The sequence below is a fragment of the Balaenoptera ricei genome, chromosome 19 (genome assembly GCF_028023285.1).
Source record: "Balaenoptera ricei isolate mBalRic1 chromosome 19, mBalRic1.hap2, whole genome shotgun sequence".
NCBI lineage: Eukaryota > Metazoa > Chordata > Mammalia > Artiodactyla > Balaenopteridae > Balaenoptera > Balaenoptera ricei.
In genome coordinates, this window is record NC_082657.1 from 36,725,496 (window position 1) to 36,744,739 (window position 19,244).

At 40.9% G+C, this 19,244-nt stretch overlaps 1 protein-coding gene across 2 annotated transcripts in view; it reads right to left on the reverse strand.

Annotated features, from left to right (window-relative positions):
- The window catches only part of CSNK2A2 (casein kinase 2 alpha 2), a 39,248-nt gene extending 21,590 nt beyond the window's left edge, over positions 1–17,658 (reverse strand). Inside the window, exons 1-4 of one of the 2 annotated variants that reach the window (XM_059904387.1) lie at positions 17,520–17,658; positions 16,595–16,706; positions 7,478–7,579; positions 5,049–5,099 (exon numbers count right to left, since the gene is read on the reverse strand). In XM_059904387.1, the coding sequence (XP_059760370.1) occupies positions 5,049–5,099; positions 7,478–7,579; positions 16,595–16,706; positions 17,520–17,623 (369 nt within the window). In that variant the 5' untranslated portion in view covers positions 17,624–17,658. The remainder of the gene's footprint in view (positions 1–5,048; positions 5,100–7,477; positions 7,580–16,594; positions 16,707–17,519) is intronic. The other variant, XM_059904388.1, reaches the window with a different exon arrangement.
- Between the last annotated feature and the right edge of the window lie 1,586 nt (positions 17,659–19,244).

Here is a 19,244-nt window from a genome sequence, read left to right on the forward strand (position 1 = left end):
CCAAGTGGATCCGGAATGGACATTCCCAGGACAATAATTACTGGGAAACTTCTGAATATAAACTCTATACTATATATTAGAAGGCATTATAATATAAATATTAAATTTCTTAAGTGTACTAACAGTATTGTGGTTATACAGGAAAATGTCCTACCTAGTTCCAGTGATGGCATATTTAAAAGTGAAGTATCATGATGACTACAACTTACTTTAAGATGACTTCAACAAAAAGAAAGACAAAGAGGGGAGGGTTGGGAAGGGGTGAGAAATAACTACAAATGTGGCAAAATAATAACAGCTAGTAAATCTAGATAATGTAAGGGTATTAACTGTGCTACTCTTTCCAATTTTCAGTAGATTTTAAATTTTTCAAAGTAAAAGATTTGGAGAGAAAAACCCAAATCCACAAGTTTGGAATCTGTACTTGTAATCTGAAAACTATATAGAAGTGAGTTACATAACCATGGAATGTAGCTACAATGATGCTTGGGGTTGTATAGACTTAAAGCACACTTACTACCAATCAAGAAAGACAGAAACAAATCAAATGAGCTGATTTCAACTCAAGAAGTTAACAGGAAAAAACAGTGAAAACCCAAGAAAGAAAATAATTAAGGAAGAAAGAAGAAAAGTTGGAACAAAATAATTAAGACAGGAGCAGAAACAGAATGAAATCGAAAACCTAACATAAACTCTCTGAGCACAAAACCAAAAGGCAATTCTTTGAAAGCATTAATAAGAGATCTCTAGCAACACTGATTTCTTTAAAAAAAAAAAAACAAGAGAAAAGAGAGTAAAGGTACAAATAATATTACAAATGTAAAGGAAAGCATAATTAGAGACATATTAAGTTTTTAAGTCCTAAGAGAATTCTATTAACAGCTTTATGCAAGTATAATTTAAAGTAGACAACTTTAGGAATAATTATCCAAATAGACTCAGGAAGAGATAGAAAACCAGGATAAAACTTTAACCAACAGTATGTTTTAAAAAGGAAAGTGTAGTTCAAAGTCTCCACTCCCCACCTCAGAAGATACCTACTACCTAGATCATCCCTATTTTATATAAACTTTCAGAGAATAGAAAGGAAAAGCTATCTAACTTATGTTATGAAGTCCGTATAACCTTGATACCAAAATCAGAAAGACTCTACAATAAAAAGAAATTACAGATAAAAATTTATTATCCATTGTATCAATAAAAAATACTGAAAAGAACAGGCTGTGTCACTGTCGATTCATCCCTGATATTTAAACCAGGGACAAACCTTCTCTGGATGATACCTTAAAACCAGTTATTAATACACTTAACAGTAAAATTTAAAAAATAAATAAAAACATCCTTTCCTAATAAGATGGACACAGGACAAAATAATAAGCCTGAAGGACACTGGACAATAAATCAACTGATTTCCCCACTTATGGCCTGTCATACTATCTGGAAAAAAAAGTAATTTTCCTGTTATGATTTGCTCTTCCTGATATTTAAGATATTTTAAGTTGACTAAAATGGCATCGTTTGAACATTCAAAGGGGACCTACAGTTTAATAACATGGCAGAACCAACCCATCCTACCTCTGTTTCTTCCCAAAGCTCCTCTAAAATAACTGTAAGACGGACTTCCCTGGTGGTCCAGTGGTTAAGAATCTGCCTTCCAATGCAGGGGAGGCAGGTTTGATCTCTGGTTGGGGAACTAAGATCCCACATGCCAAGGGCAACTAAGCCCACGTGCTGCAACTACTGAGCCCGCGCGCCACAACTAGAGAGAAGCCCAGGCGCTACAACGAAAGATCCCACATGCCACAACTAAGACCTGACGCAGCCAAATAAATAAATAAATATTTTTAAAAAACCGTTAAGAGGAACAGGGGGATTTACTCACAATGCTAAGAGAATGGAAGAGACAACAAACTTTGAAGCTATAAAACAGATGTCCAGTTGACTTAGCAGACCAAAAGAGCTGAGAATTCTCCCAATGTTCTGCCAGTGGAGGGGGCCCAGTAGCAAACACTTCACAATGAAAAACTACAGAAAGGCTCAAGAATTGGTGACCCCAGGTATCACTGAAAAAGGGCAAAGAGATTGAGCTGAAAACAGGAAAATGAGTTTAAAAACACGACACCGAAAAGGGGGAATTAAGTGAAAGTCCACGTGGCACTCCCCAGAGCTCTCCTCAACTTGAGGCTACTAGGGCTGCCAGCAGCCAGGCTTGCATTCTTGAGACAGGAGCTGACAATCAGTAATCAGTAATTTCATTACTCTACAGAGGGAGCAGACATTCAAAAACTGTGACATTTCAGACAACTGTAGCAGAGACAAAACCCAAAAACACCCCCCCCCAAAAGGAATTTGGAAGGAAAACAGAAAAAGAGATGAAGAAGAAAACATAATGGGAAAAAAACCCCACATATTCTCAGTGAGAAAATAGAAGATATTACATAAAACATAAAAGAACAGGATACTATTTTTAAAATTCAGAGGAGAAAACAGAGTGCCAATATATGAAGTCTAACATTCGAATGAGTTCTAGAAAGTGAGAACAAAGAAGAAAGGGAAAAAAATAAAAGAACATTAAAAATATTTTTTCAAAATGGAAGGACATGGGTTTCTAGACTGAAAAAGCCCAGTAAGTCCCCAGAACAAAGGATGAAAGCAACCTGTATGAAAGCACATCACTGTGAAATTTCAGAGACTGAGAATAAAGAGAAAATACTAAAAGCTTTCAGAAGAAAAAAACGAAAAACCCAGATTACATATAAGATGAAACCAGAATGGCTTCAGTGGTAATAGTGGTAACAATCTCTTCAAAATTCTGAGGAAATTATTAATTACAACCTAGAATTCTATATCATGGCAAATGTATTAATTGGGAGGATAAAATAAAGATGTTTTCAGATATGCAAGCCTCAAAAAACATCAATTTCCCATGACCCTTTTAAAGGAAGCTCCTAGAGAATATATGCCATCAAAACATCCTCTTTGTAAGAAGTAAGATTTCTCTAAGAATTAAAAACTGATCCTCTGTATGTTATTAAATCAACAGAACAGCTGTCAATTTAAGAAACACAAAAATACTGAAGTGAGGGACTTCCCTGGTGGCACAGTGGTTAAGAATCCGCCTGCTAATACAGGGTACACGGGTTCCAGCCCTGGTCCAGGAAGATCCCACATGCTGCGAGGCAACTAAGCCCATGCGCCACAACTACTGAGCCTGCACTCTAGAGCCCATGAGCCACAACTACTGAGCCCACATGCCACAACTACTGAAGCCCGTGCACCTAGAGCCCGTGCTCCGCAACAAGAGAGGCCACCGCAATAAGAAGCCTGCGCGCCGCAATGAAGAGTAGCCCCCGTTTGCCACAACTGGAGAGAAAAGCCCATGCACAGCAACGAAGACCAAATGCAGCCAAAAACAAATAAATAAATAAAAATTAAAAAATAAAAAATACTGAAGTGAAATTTTTACATCTGTGGCTAGATAACTGGTAAAAATTCATTAAGGAAGCAGAAGCACTGAAACCTGAGGGATTTCACTATGAAGTTCCATTAAGACCAGCTTTTAAACTTTTGCATTAGGAAAATGTTTGGTTTCACTAAAGCTTATTTCTTAAGAAACACATTTCCAATCATGGACATCTTGATAAACCTCAGTTGTTCATAGCAAAAGTGTGATCAGTTACGTATATCAGCACAGTACTCTACCAGCTAAGCACTGCTCTGCTAGTTAATGAAAAAATTTACATCCCACTTTTTAGAGTTCACCTTTAAGGAGTCACATCAACAAGGAAACTTGTTACAAGTGGGAAAAGCCATCCAATTGTCCCTCCATATTTGAGGATTCAACCAACTGCGGATTGAAAAAAAAAAAAATTCCATAAGGTTGAATTTGCTGTGCTCCACCAACTATTTACATACCATTTACATTGTATTAGGTATTACAAGTAGTGTAGAGATGATTTAAAGTATACAGGATGACGTGCATACGTTACATGCAAATACTATGCCATTTTTATTGATATACAAGGGACTTGAGTGTCCTCGGGTTTTGGTATTCCTGGGGCTCCTAGAACCAATCACCAATCCCCTATGGATACCAAGGGATGACTGTACTGAATATAAAACTTGCTTATTGTTTTGTAAGTCATAATATCCATTTTTGCTTATTTTCACTAATTATTTTAGAGTGATTACCAAAGAAAAAGTAAATGTGAGGATAAGATTCTTTTATTTTCACCCAAAAGCATCACTCCCCATAGCATCAACTTTCAACTGCTGATTTGGTTTTGTCCTAACTTCCATCACAACAAAATCAGAAGCCTTTCATACACTGACAGAGAATTACATTCACCTAAAAGTTCTCTAAATGCCCCTAAAAATCAACACCACTATTTGCTTTTATATTGGTTTTCATATTACGCTCTACCATGTCCAGTATGCCTGGCTCCTTATCAGAAGGTTGCAGTGTTTGAACAAAAATAAAAACAAATTCACGAAAAACCACACTTTTGGAACACTTTAAAGTCTAAATTAACATGCATTATAAACATAAGAAATGTAAATAACCCAAAATAGGGCTTTTCTAAAGCACAGTGGTTCTGTGTCATCTGCTTTGTACACAGTGTGCATGAATACACACGCCATCTGATAGCTTGAATCCAAGGTACTATACTGACTTGTTTTCCACACAAGTCCTGTATCCATTTATCACTTCCTATCAGTAATATAAGATCTGTATGAAAATTAAAGTTAACACCTACCTAAAACTATGCTGTCTACAACAGGAGCATTATAAATGAGGCATTAACTTAGACCCAGCCCAGCAGCTCTCCCCAGAGTAAGCAAGGCAAAGAGTGATGAGAAATTTCACCTGTGCAAGAACCTAACCACTTTCTGCATTCTGTACTAATGCTTTAAGGAATCCAATGTTATTTCCTGCTCTCACCAATGACCTTTCCCGGCCCCCTTGTGTTCTAGAGTATCAAGAGTACTTATCGCCACCTCCCCACTCTCCATTAACCCCATGCCAGAAAGAAAAAGTATATACGCACCTTAAAATCTGTATTATTGATATATTCAAATACCAAAGCTGGTGTCTTTGACTGCAAGAGAGAATATTAATGCTTTGTAAGTTTCAAACAATAAATGTAATTTGCTTCTGTTGTACTGGCCTACCCCCAAATCCCACTTAGATGAAAGAGATTCACTCATCAGGGAGAGCCTATTAAGAAAGAATCCTCTTGAAATTTTAAGATTGGAATTTGCTTCAAAACAGCTGGGGATGGTGGTTGGTGGGAAGTGGGTGGGGTATAGATGAAACAAAGTTGGCCACAAGCTGATTAACGTGAGCTGAAGTTGGGTGATGTGTGCAGGGAGGTTCATTATACTATTCATTTTATTTTGCAAATGGTTGCAAAATTTCATAATAAAGGTTTTCTTTTTGTTTTTTAAGAAGAGTTGTATTCTCTGACCAACCTGTCAGTGGGCCTGGCACATTATGTGAAGATTTATACTCTTCAGTGTTCCAGGTTGCCAACTACAAAAGGAGTGTTAGTTTTCATCTTGGGTTAATGAGCCAGATGCATTTTACAGAATTATCATGGGTCTTGGGAATTTATTACTGGTCTTTTTAGGATCCAAAAAAGTCTATAATTATCAATAAGGTAGAATGTGAAATTATTGCCTTGGCTAGGGACAATAAGAGAATGTCTCACGTTACAAAGATGTGTTTCCCCCACAAATCATATAAAATCCAGTACTTTTGAGTACTATAATCTTTAATGCAATGAGTACAAAATGTTCAATATTTCCTTGTGTAATTACAGATATTCAAAAGTCAGGTTTACCTAAGTAAGGTAAAATAATGCTAACTGGCAGTAACAAGCTTTCAAAATTGAGAGAAAAGCAGGGGCTTAAAGGATTATAGGAAGAAATAAAATCATCTTGGAAATCTTTACGGCTGTGAAGTTTTGCTCAAGGAAGCAAGTAAAAGTTACCTAGGAAATAGGCCACAGTGCATGCATGCAAGTCTTTGAGCAAGCAGCAGACCTGGTGCAAGGATTCCTCACTAGCCCAATGCTGAAAGTTTCAATAAGACCACCAGATCTCTCTATAGGCTGGGAGCAAGCCTGTCCCCCTACAAGTTAGGGGATGAGGGTTCCCTATTGGTTTTCATTCACCTTGATTTACTTGCGTTACGTACCATGTAAAACACATACATGCTTTAAGTAACAAATTACAAAAATAGTAAGACAGGAATCATTAAGTTCTGTTAACTTAAAAAAAAAAAAAAAAAAAAAAGCAAAATGAAGATGCTCTAGGTATAAAACTACATACTGGCCCACACTGCAGGCCATTTTCAAGGATTATGTAGTCCAGAGTTAGTCACTGTAAAATCAATCTGAGCTGATAAGGTTGGGATACATTTTTAATGCCTCGGATAGAATCCAGCATACAACCATCCTTCTCGATCTTTTCAGGGTCCAAAAGGAAAAACTTTTCTTTTTTTCAATTCAATGATACTGTGTAATCTTGGGCAAATTACTTAACCTCTGCAGACTTCAGTTTTCTTATCTATACAATGTGACAATGTGGACAATAATGTTACCCACCCCACTGAATCGTTGTGGGGATTAAACGACACGATACCGTTAAACACTTAGAACAGTGCCTGGCACAGTAAGCACTCAATGCATGTTAGCTACATTATTATGAGGATGTGTCTTTAGCAGACAGAAACAAAGACCTACTTCTTAAAAAGCTATCATGGGAGAACAGGGAAATAGATGAGGTAGAACAGGTAAAGAACAGAAATTGAATGGGAAGCTTGGCTAATCATAAACACTTAAGGTTAAGTTATTCCCGAGGGGGAGAGAAAACAAAATTAAACAGCACATTTAAAATGGCTAAAAATTAAGCATTTTAACAAAAATATTTAAATTGCATCTGCATATACAATGTGAGCCCCGATGGTGGATGCTGAATTAAAGACCAGTATGAGAAACAGCAAGATAGTGACCTCAACGGGTCTGTGGGGCTGTGATCTGTTCAGCTCTCTATGGCAAGTGTCCACATGGAGACACTTCCTATTTCCTTCTATAAACCCAGATTTTCAAATGTCAGGCTTACTTAAGTGAGGTAAAATAATGTTAATTGGCAGTAACGAGCTTTCAAAGTTGGGAGAAAAGCAGGGCCATAAGGAAATATTCAGCAAATGTTTGTGGGCCAAATCAAAATAATGAGGTAATAAACCTGGGACAGGGATTTTTTTCTACATAAACTTTTAGGTTCCATAAAAGTGGCGGTGGCTATTTTATCATTGGGCCACCATGATTTTTTCTGGTTTTCAAAATCAGTTAGTAGTAAAGACAAACACAATCATTCCCACTATATTATAATGATGTTTCTCATTATTTTCAGGTTTTGTGACATTGGCATACACACACACACAAACTCTCTCCCGCAACCACCAGGCACCTACCACAGGGTCCTTCACAGTGTCAATCAGCTTAATGATATTTGTTCCACCACGAAGGTTCTCCAGAATCTTAACCTCTCGTTTTATCTTCTTTTTCTTCACTGGCTTAAATACACAAGAGTAATCAGAAGTAAGACTCCTTTGAAGTTAATAAATAAAACTTTAAAACAATGTTTATATCAAATGGATATTGTACTATCTTGCACACTGTGTTATGCTAAAGGCCATGTCTAAATTAGAAGAAAATAAAAGAAAAAAAAGAGATAAAATGGGCCTGCTCATAAGAATCAAATAATTCATGGACTCATATAGCTTATGTGTCAAGTCTTTAAGTAGTTACATTTAGGGCATATAAAAATTTGAATACCCATGTCATACTTTAAAAATAAAATGCTTACTAGATAACTAACTGCCAAATGGAAAATGTTATAGCTCTGAACAGCTGTCTATCATGCACTCACAAATGGAAAAACTGAAACAAAATGGTGAGACACCTGCTCTTCCAACGGGTTGCATGTAATTTTGTCTTCTAGGAGTGAAGACCAGTTCACTGACATCAAGTTACAAACTTGTTTCCCAGCTGCTGGCTCCCATGTCCTGTCTGCACTCCCATTTCCTTAATATCTAGAATCTGAAATCAGTTCAGAGCTAGTAAAACTTCCCAAGAGATCCCATTCCTAAAGAAAGAGATGATGGATCAGCAAAGGAGAAAACTGACCTCTGACACAGCAGTGACTGAAAACTCCCGCTACCTACTAACCTTTCAATCTGTTGGACAGAAAAATCAAAAACCTTAATCAGAAATACTAGCATTGGGCTTCCCTGGTGACGCAGTGGTTGAGAATCTGCCTGACAATGCAGGGGACACGGGTTCGAGCCCTGGTCTGGGAAGATCCCACATGCCGCAGAGCAACTGGGCCCGTGAGCCACAATTACTGAGCCTGCGCGTCTGGAGCCTGTGCTCCGCAACAGGAGAGGCCACGATAGTGAGAGGCCCGCGCACCGCGATGAAGAGTGGCCCCCGCTTGCCACAACTAGAGAAAGCCCTCGCACAGAAACGAAGACCCAACACAGCCAAAAATAAATAAATAAATAAATTTAAAAAAAAAAAAAAAAAAAAAAAAAGAAATACTAGCATTATACATGTTATTTCTTGTCTTAAATGGGCTAAAGAGTTTGAAGAAGAATAAAAGTAGTTCTGGAAAAATAAGCATTATCATAATCAATCATGCTTTATAAAGTACTTATAAAGTACTTAAACAGTGACTGGCATATAGGAAGCAGTCAATAAATGTGAGCTTTATTATTTTCAAAATTTTAGTTAGTAATAAATCATATTTCATCCTCACAAAATTCCTATGCAGTAGACTCAGGCAAGTTGAGCTATTTGCCCAAGGTCGCACAGCTAATTCTAAAAAGTGGGGGCAGGATTCAAATCTAGACAGTCTGACTGTAGGCCTCACTCTTAGCCACTGCGCTTTCATTTCCCAAGTGTGGCTATGGAAGAAACATAACTGAGGAAAAGGAGTATTCCACCACTGAGACACTGTTATAAAAAGCACAGGCAAAAAGAGTCCAATGGATTAGCCACGAAACAAGACTGAAAAAGCCTTGTGTGTATGTGGTGGTGGTGGTGGTGGTGGGATGGGGGGAGATGTAATATACACACATGCCAGAGAAACCTCTTGTTGGTCACCAAGCTACAGCTTTGAACACACAACAAAACAGAGAGATTATGAAATACAGAACAACTGCATCACCTGTAAGAGGGTGCTCAGTTGAGAGACTGGAATCTGGCTGCATTCTTCCAAGCCAGCTGCCACAATCATGGCCACTCCACTTGGTCAGGGTTTTCAGTAGAATAGATCTGGCTACTGTGGTTCTTCCCCACGTCCACTTAGGAATTTTACTCCTTACTTCCCTTTTTCATAATTACAGAGCTCAATATTTTGGGAAAATGAAGCACTTGAATATGAAGTACAACTTGGTCAGAAAACAGCCAGAGAAGGATATACTACAAAATAAGTAGCCTATAAGCTTCAAAAATGTCAATGTCATGAAACACACAGACTGAACAACTATTCCAGTTTAAAAAGATGACAACTCAATATAACACATGGTCTGGGATTTTCCTTTGCTATAAAGAACATTATAAGGACAACTGGCAAATGAGAATGAGAGCTGTAGATTAACAGCACTGCATCAGTGTTAATTTCTGATTTTTGATCATGGCATTGTGGGTTATGTAAGCAATTGTTCTTGTTTTTAGGAAACAGAGGAAATTAGGGATGACTGCAATTTCCTCTCAGGCACTTAAGACATGTAAAAGAAATATAATTATTTATATGCACACACATACACATCTATGTGTATATATATGAGAGAGTGAGAGAGAAGAATAAAACAAATGTCAATATTTGAGAAATCTGGGTGAGAGATACGGGAATTTTTGCAATTTTTCTGTAAGTCTGAAATTTTGTTAGTAAGTTAAAAGAAAAATAAAAGCTGGCTATCATATCTAAAAATTTAGCCAACGATACCAGTATATTCAATGTAAGAAAATTCTAGAGGCAATAGTCTAGAATTCTAGAGTCACTACTGGAAAGCAGTTACACATCTGTGGGAGTGGCAACAGAGGGAGAAAAACACAACAGCCAGAAGAAGCCTGTGTTCACCAAAATCCCTCTTCTCCCTCTAACAGTAAATTAGTACAGGGGTAACCCATTAAATAAGTTGCTCCTATGACAATGCCCCATATAAAGCCTTGCTTTGTTCTCCCGTTATTCAGCAACAGATCAGGCAGGTACCCAGTTCCTGGACAACCCAGTTAAGATGAACATATTTTTCATTATGTCTAAGGTAACTTATAGAGCACGTGAAGCATATTTTTTTGCCCAATTGTCACCTGTCCAATAACTTCCCAAACTAGAGACTGGGGACAGCAGGACAATTCTGAAGCGGCACAATGGAGTCACACTGCAGCTGGAGTTCTCACATACTGACAAAAGACAAAGAGACTGTAAGAAAAAGGAGAGTGCTGTACAGCTCAGGACACTCCCCTCCAAAGCAAGGGCACCAAGTCTCTACAGGACCCAGGCTACGGGTAACTCCCTTTAGCCTCAAGCTCACTCCTCTGAACCTAAGAGATGCTCCAGAAGCTGAAAAACCAATGAGCTCCTAGGGAGTGAAAGCAAAGATTTAAAGTCTATAAAAAGAACTGAAGAGAAAAAGTTAGGATTTATAAGGGAGGATCCTTGCATCCGAAGGAAAATAGACCATGAATTTTTATAGAAATAAGGATGCTCTGACCCTCTAGCCCACTGTCTGCATTCATTCACCGTCACTAAAGTGGAGAATACATTTCCATCACAATCACATCATTTCACATTTCATCCTGCATGCTAGAAAAAGTCCCTGTCTCACCTAAGGTTCATTTATTCCAATTCAGAGAATATCTGGTTCTAACTGAATCAGTTTAGCTGCTTAACAAAACAAAAAAATTTAAACTCAAAGTCTAGTAGATAAAATGGCAAAAAGCTAAAAAAGAAATTAAAGTATTAAATCAAGTTTCAATAATAAATTAATTTTGGCACACACCTAGAGAGAATATTTAAAGGGGAAAAACTCATTTAAAATGTTCTGTGCATGAGCTCTGAAAAGAAAGAAAAACAGATTTTTTTCAGAACGTTTCTGCTCACAGGCGAAGAGTCCCAGCTATTCAGGAGAACCTTGTTCAATGTAATCCAAGAGTAAGGTCCTTTTTCTCTTTCCCTATTCACCAACATTAAACATTTTAAAACAAAAGACCAATTTAGTATTGGCTGCTTAGAAAGACAAAAGTTGATAAGGCCAGTAATCTGTCCTATTTATTCACAGCAGATTTTTAAAAAGCCAGATCTGAGAATGATTTCAATTACCAGCATTTAATTGTGACTGAATTTGCAAAGTAATGTCTACCAAAGGCGTAAGAATTATGACCTCAATAAATGCCAGCAAATGTTAATAGGCAAAGTCCTGTTTTAATTTCTTTCCAGGCATAACTGAACTGATAAATTCAAGGAAGGCAGGAATATAGCTCAGAACTTTCAAATCTGGGATTACTTTTATTCCACTACCAAAGCAACAACTGCCCCACTAAGATTAATTTCATCACCTGCAATAAACAATTACGATGAACAATGGTTGTCAGGAATGTAGGATAGAGTAGAAAGAAAGCTCAGTCTGGATGATGGCTTTTATTTTATTACCCTGGTAGCATCTCTAAAATCCATTACGACTGACCTAAATATAAACATTATCTGAGCAGAGCAGTGTTTATTTCTTCACAGCAAATTTGCCCCTAATCTTTCAGCTCTCGTCTTCTCAATTACATTATCAACGTCTTGAACTGTTTATTCTAGATTAAAAAAACATTTTTTATTTAAAAATGTGAGGCACATAGCAGGCCTTCTGAATCTCATGGAGAGGATGGTACAGTCCTTTCTACTACTGGTTCTGCTCCCTGAGCAAGCGATCAGGATGAGACTTGGAAGAACTGTATGGGTTAAAAAAGTATAAAAACACTTGTTCTTGTGGTGTCAAACAAGAAAGGAAAGTAACATTTCACTTACGCATTAAACATGCTGCTGTGGATACAAACCAGAGAACCCAAGTCTGGGTCCCTATGGCTCTCTGGGCTTTCATCTATCCCACACTTCAACCAGTAACCCTCTGATGTCAAATATTTCCCTTCAGAAGAATAACTCCAAAAATCATTGGAAACAAATTAATTCCATTTGACTTCCAGTGAGTGTTTGGCCATCTTTCCAGTACAGTTCAGAACATCCAGCAAATGTCCTACTTGTGCCCCTCACATCTACCAAGACTCCATGGCAGGGACCGAAGGTCGTGAACCTAGTGCTTCTGCCCCCCACCAGCCATGGAACCCTGAGCAAACTGCAGGTTCCCCTGGGTCTGTAAAAAAGAGGCTGGGTTCTAATAATACCTGCACTCCCCTATCCTGTGATTCTGTTTCACAGGTTAACCACACTCTCAATGTCTGACCCCACAACCACAATATTAGAAACAGCACTGACTAGGTTCACAATTTTTTTTTTTTTTTTAATATTTATTCATTTATTTATTTGGCTGTGCCGGGTCTTAGTTGCAGCACGCGGGATCTTTGTTGCTGTAGGCAGGATCTAGTTCCCTGACCAGGGATCGAACCCAGACCCCCTGCATTGGGATCGTGGAGTCTTAGCCACTGGACCACCAGGGAAGTCCCCAAATTTTTATTTTTAATACTTTAATAATACTCTTTTTAACACTTTTTATACCATGAGACGTGTGTAGAAACTAGAAATCACCAAAAAATTTAGATAAATTAGTATTAATGTCTTGTTTCAGGACAATGATGTCTTGGCACACTTGCCTAATAAAGTAAAAGGAGGGTAAAAAACCTAGCAGCTGATGAAGTAGAAATAAAGGAGAAAGCACAGAGCAAACATCATTTTGATATAACCTAAACAGCCACCCGCCCACTAGGAAGCCCACTATGAAGTAACTAAAAAAATCTGTAATCAATAGTCATCTCATCCTTCTTTTAACACTACCTCCTGCAAGTACAAAAATCTAAATATACCTACAAACAAGTAGGCTAAACATGCTGAAAAGATAAACTTGTATTACCATCATTCTTTGTTTGAAGCTTGATAATTATTTCTGGGGGGAAAAAATGGACAGCCAAGCTCTTTGTATAAAATAAGACTACCGGGCTTCCCTGGTGGCGCAGTGGTTGAGAATCTGCCTGCCAATGCAGGGGACACGGGTTCGAGCCCTGGTCTGGGAAGATCCCACATGCCGCGGAGCAACTAGGCCCGTGAGCCACAACTACTGAGCCTGCGCGTCTGGAGCCTGTGCTCCGCAACAAGAGAGGCCGCGATAGTGAGAGGCCTGCGCACCGCGATGAAGAGCGGCCCCCGCTTGCCGCAACTGGAGAAAGCCCTCACACAGAAACGAAGACCCAACACAGCCAAGAATAAATAAATAAATAAATAATTTTAAAAAATAAAAAATAAGACTACCAACAGGAAGCCTAATATGAGGATTTCCAGTCCTTGCAGCATGGGTCCAAAAGCCTGCACATTTGTTTTTTAAAAACTGGTATTGCTCTTAACTTCTACTTAGAAAATAGCAGTTGAATTTGAAGGATCCCAAGGACTCTAAGAAGAGATGAAATCCATACATAGGTGATACTCACAAAGTGCTATAAGTTGTCCAAAATGGCCAAATGTTTTTATTTCTGTCTATACCTTCCTAAGAGGTCTACAAAGGAACTGAAAAGTTGACTTTTCAAAATCAAGATGAAACCTCAGGCACAAAAGTGGTTTTCTACCCTGCTATATTAACCCTTACCACCCCCGCCCCCCATCCTCGGCCTTTTCTCCTCAAAACAATTTCTGTCAAAAAAGATATGACCTCCCTATTGATTGGAAAGTTTTCTTTGAAGATTTCAGACTCAGGATCTCACTTCAGCATAGACAGAAACATTTTGCTCACCAATTTCTAAATTCCTAAAACCTCTTAATAGCCCCAATATCTTCTCATCACAAAAATACTGAGAAATCTACTGATGTAAATTAAATGATATAAAATCCCTCTGTGGTCATTCGTCATCCAACCATTGTCATATATTGAAAAGGACTGGATGGAATGTTCGCCAAAAAAGCAGGCAGCCCCTGTCCTCAAGGAATGTACCCTCTGTCTCAGTCACAATGTGCACATCAATATATAATTCCTTCTTGAAGTTGAAATACAGTACGCCTAGATGAAAAGGAAGCTTTTTCTGGATTCCTTCAAATTATGAGCAACCAGCACTCTGTTAAGGAACTAATTTCCTGTGGCCAAGCACCACAACAGTAGGTATTAGTCATAACTTTGACTTATCTGAATAGGGGCACTTTACTGAGTAAAGACCCTATTCTTTTTAAAAAACAATACTTTTAATCTACTTTAATTCAGCCTGTCAGAACGAGAAAACCCAACAATACCATTAATAGTTTCTTACTCCATCCATCAGACAGAACAAAATCTGGACAGAAATGTCACAGGGCTTTGAAAAACAGAAAGTGAGTGTAGTTTTCACCAGTGGAAACAAGGTGGTTCAGGCTGCACTCTGAGAAGAACTTGTGTGGAAAAGATACAAGAAACAACACTTCATTAGCTAGAGCATCAAGGGGGCCTCCCAAGTCTTATTCGAGAACACTGGAACTTACTCTGTGCTCAACGTTAAGATCTTATAACCCAGTGCTAAAATGAGCAGTAAGAGACAGGAAGAAATAGCAAACAGGAGTTCTGGCTAAGGGTTATTTCAACATAGTGATGTGAGATATGTTTCTTTGTGCCTACATTTCTTGTCGGTTAAAAATAACCTTCAGCTTCCATATTGGGTTCCCTAAACATATCCTCCGAATCTTTAGAGCAGGGGAAAAGCTATCCAGCAACTGAGGCTATGAAGCTCTCTACAAGGATGACTAAAGGGCAACGTGATGCTTCCCTAAATGAATGTACTGTTATTTACATGTACACCTGAATGTTGTTCCTTTTCAAAAAAGACACTACAGGAAGTTGCACACTTACTCTAAAAATGCTACCGTCGCACACATGTTTAGACATTTTTCTGGAATTGCTTTAGAGTCAGCAGTTCATTCTTCTGAATGTACAGCAATGGAATGTGGATATTCCTAATTTCAATTTATGCCTTGCTTAAAATTTCCTAAAGAAATTTTAAGCAGCTTATATTAAAAACATTTATTATAATGTATAAAGAAAAAAATTGTATGCCTTTGCCAGGTGATTTCTCTGAAGAGAACATTTCTTTCAATATTTATGCTTGTGAAGAAAAACAAACAAAAAAGATCACGTGACTCTGTAGGTGCAATTCATATTTAGGGAAGAGAAGAGTCAAAAACTCCACATCTTTAAAATCAGTTCCTCACTTCTTACCCCCGTGTTTCTGACAGCACAAATAATTTGCCTATTTCTCTCAACTGCAATCCTGCCTCTTCATCACTAGGCCAGGATGGTACTGCGTAATAGAGATGATCACTTTTTGGAAAGGTGATTTTCAGACAGTCTAAGCCTGACCCCTCTTTCTAAATAGGGACACAGCTGCCCTAACTCTACTTAAGATACAAAAACATCTTTTCAATCCCATATTCTTATTCACAAAGCCTCTTCAAAATGGCCACAATGTAACTCTTGTATGTGTAAAAGTGCTTATATTAACTAACTCTTTGGTCATCTCAAGATTTCACTAAATGACATGCACACATATTAAATAATCTGGCAATGATGAATACCCTTCACAGATTCTAAGAATTACTTTTTAGTACACCCTATAAAACATTATCAAAGCTACACAGTTACCTGAAGATAATTTAGCCAACTCTTCATGCTCATTAAGATCATGCCTTCATTCAAGAGATGACAAAGGTGTATCTTTAACAAACTTAGGCTGCTAAACCAGATTCAGGCTGTTTTGTTCCCATTATTATTTTAGTGATTTTAAGTGTATTCTCCACTGCTCCCAACTTCACTTTTACTAGCTGATAAGCAACAATGAACCTTCCTGACACAATTGACTCACTATATCCACCCCACCTGAAACTTTTATCACCAAAGGAGAAAAAACAAGTGATTATCCACTGAGGTGTTTCCCTCCACTCAGGCTTCAAGCTCATCTTTGAAGCTACTCTGTTTCCAACTTTCTCTCTGGAATAACAAACTCAGTACTCAAGGAGCTCCTGGATTGAGGGGATCTTCATGAAAAGGCTCTTCTTGCTCCTGAATACCTGTTTACTTTGTAACAAATGGAGCCCCTTTGGAATTTTCACTTTGGGACCCCGTAATTACATTTCAGAACAAGAACGTTCCTGAACTATCATGCATAGATTTGGAACAGGTCTGCGTATTTTCTTGAAAGTTCACAGGAAAACGGAGTGGGAGGAGTAGCAGAGAGACATCAGGCAGAAGATATGCAAAATGAGAGCTTGTACTACTCATTCTAGAATGTGGCTGGCGTAGTTTATATCCTCCTGACCTGTGAAAAAGAAATTTTAATGCCACTCATAAGACACTCACCTTGAGAATTTTTACAACCACTCTCTCATTGTTGGTGATGTTAATGGCCTCAAATACTTCACTATACTTCCCCCGACCGAGTTTTCGAACCAGCTGGTAATCATCTTGATTACTGTGAAAGGCAAGAAAGAGGGACACATAAATGCCAGCATTTGGGATTAACTGAGCCTATGCCCACTACACACCCCCATCCAGCCGCTTCCATTAATCAAGCACTTGGAACTGTCTATATACATCATGCCACGACTCATTACCTAAATGAAAGCCACAACATAAACTTGGCTCCCTTCACTGGACGCAGATCCGAACCTAACTGGTCCCTCATTAACTTGGGGGAGATGAGGTAGGAAGGCACGGGTCTGAGCCAATCTAGAGAGGTGAGCAAAGAATCACCATCCTGGAGGCTCCGAAGTGCCCCTCTGCCCACAGCACCTGCCTTATACTTCACATGCCGAAGGTAGGCAGCTCCTCCTTTGAGAATCTGGACGGCTTTAAAAAATTTCCTCGCACCCAGCCTCATTTCAAAAAACTAAAAAGGCAGAGAATTTTAATAGCTCAAGAGTACAGCTGCTGACTTCCCACCCCAATAGAAACCCCAAACCGTGAGAAGGGCCGCTCCCTCACTTGCACCAGGCTCTGGTCTCTGGACCCCTACACTTGTCAGTAAGAAAGCATTCCCTGGGGTGAGCGGGAGAGAGGGGTGCGCACGGCGGAGAGGAAGGAACGAGAAGGGGGAGAGGGAGACGAGAACATAGTGTGTGTGTGGGGGGGTCTGCCGCCCACCCCAGACCCGAGGAAGCACGGGCCCAGAGGGGAGACAGATCGCTGGGGGACAGATCGCGGGGAGCGAGTGCGGTCTGCATCGGGGGGCGGCCGGGCGGGGGTGGGGGTGAGAAGGCCCGGCGGGGGACGGCGGCGGCTTTACCCCCAGCTCGGGACGTGAGCCTCATAGTCCCAGTACTCGCGGCTCCTCAGGCTGTTCACCTCGGCGTAGACCCGGGCCCTGCTGCCCGCGGCCGGGCCGGGCATGGCGGGCGGGACCGGGGGGCGCCGCGGGGCGCCGAAGGCGGCGGCGGCGCGGCGGGGGTCGCGGGGCGGCGGGCGGAGGAGGCGGCGGGCAGCGGGCCGCCGGAGGAGGAGGAGGAGCGCGGCTGCGGGCGTCCGCGCCAGGCCGGGCCCGCGGGGGCGGGCGGGCTGGGGGCGCGGGGGGCGCCGGCCGAGCCGGCCCGGCCCTGGAGCGGCCGGCGGGGCGGCGGGGCGGGAGGCTCTCGCGCTCCGCGGCGGCCTCCGCTTGGCTCGCGGCCCCGCGGCGGCGGCGGCGGCGGCGGCGGTGGCGATGGCTGCACCAGCAGCGGCAGCCGCCGGCCGGGAAAAGGGTAGCGGCGGCGGCGGTGGCGAAGAAGGAGGAGGAGGAGGAGGATACCCGGAAAAGGGACCGCGCTCACTAGGAGCGGCCGTCGCCCGGCCCGAGGCCTCCCGGGCTCACAGCGCCCCCTGCTGCGCGGGGGGACCCGCCCAGCGGTCCGGCCCCGCCCCCCGGCCCCGCCCTCCAAGGCTACCTTCCAAGTCTCCCCATCCTCGGTCTGGCCTAATGCACTCATCACGGAGCCTCGTCCACCCACAGGCTACTGCCCTAGAGGCTTACCCCTCGTATACCCTTTTAGGACTCTCCTAGAGACCCTTACCCAAAGCTCTCTACCCTCTCGTCATCCAGAGTTTACCCAGCCCAACCTCCCAAACGGACCCTGTTGTGACCTTTTTGTCACCCAAAGTTCCCATCGAGTCCCTCCCTAATGACTCGCTCTTACCTCTCAGAACCTCTCCTACTCAAGAGAGTTCCCCATCCCTCCCAGAGACACCCCGTCTTCCCCCAATGGACCCTGCCCTGTCACCCAGAGACTCTTGAACCTCCAGACTTCCCCTTCTCTCCTCATCCAGAGCCTTTCTCACGAAACCCTTCTTTTACGCTTTCCCCCAAATTTCCTTCCAGAACCTTCCCTAAGAACCCTCTGTATGTTCACTTCTGTCACTTGGTTAAGTTGGAGTCAGCCGGGTTGCTCACTGTGAAGTTCCTATTTTTCCCTTTGTAATTAATAAGCAATTTGTGGGGAGATACTTTGAGACCATGTAAGTACCCTGGTTTTGTTTGGGACCACAGAGAGCAGGGGAAGAATTGTGAGAGTCCTGCCGGCAGGGACAGGCTAGGGGCATGGACTGAGGGTGGGGTAGCCAACCAAACTTTGGCCTATTTTATTATGTTGTCTTCTAGCCCTGAACGCTCTTCTCTCTTTGATCTTCTGGGCCTTTCTTTTGTCTTGCTTTCCCATCCCACATTTTTTTTTGTCAACAGAACTTCCTCACTCAGCCCAGGTTGCTCTGACTCCAGTCCTTTTTCATATTCTGTTTTCTAGGTGAGACCGTGTTTCCTCCTTTTTGATATAGTTAAGGGCACAGACTGTGGAGTCAGATCCATCCCAGGTCTGAATCCCAGCCCTGCTACTTACAAGCTGTGTGACCTTGGGCCGATAACTTAATCTCTCTGTGCTGTAGATTTTACAGCATAAAAATAGTAATGGCACCTACTTCACAGGGCTATGGGGAAAATTAGACAAGGTAAGCCATGTAATACACTTAGATAGCAGATACTACA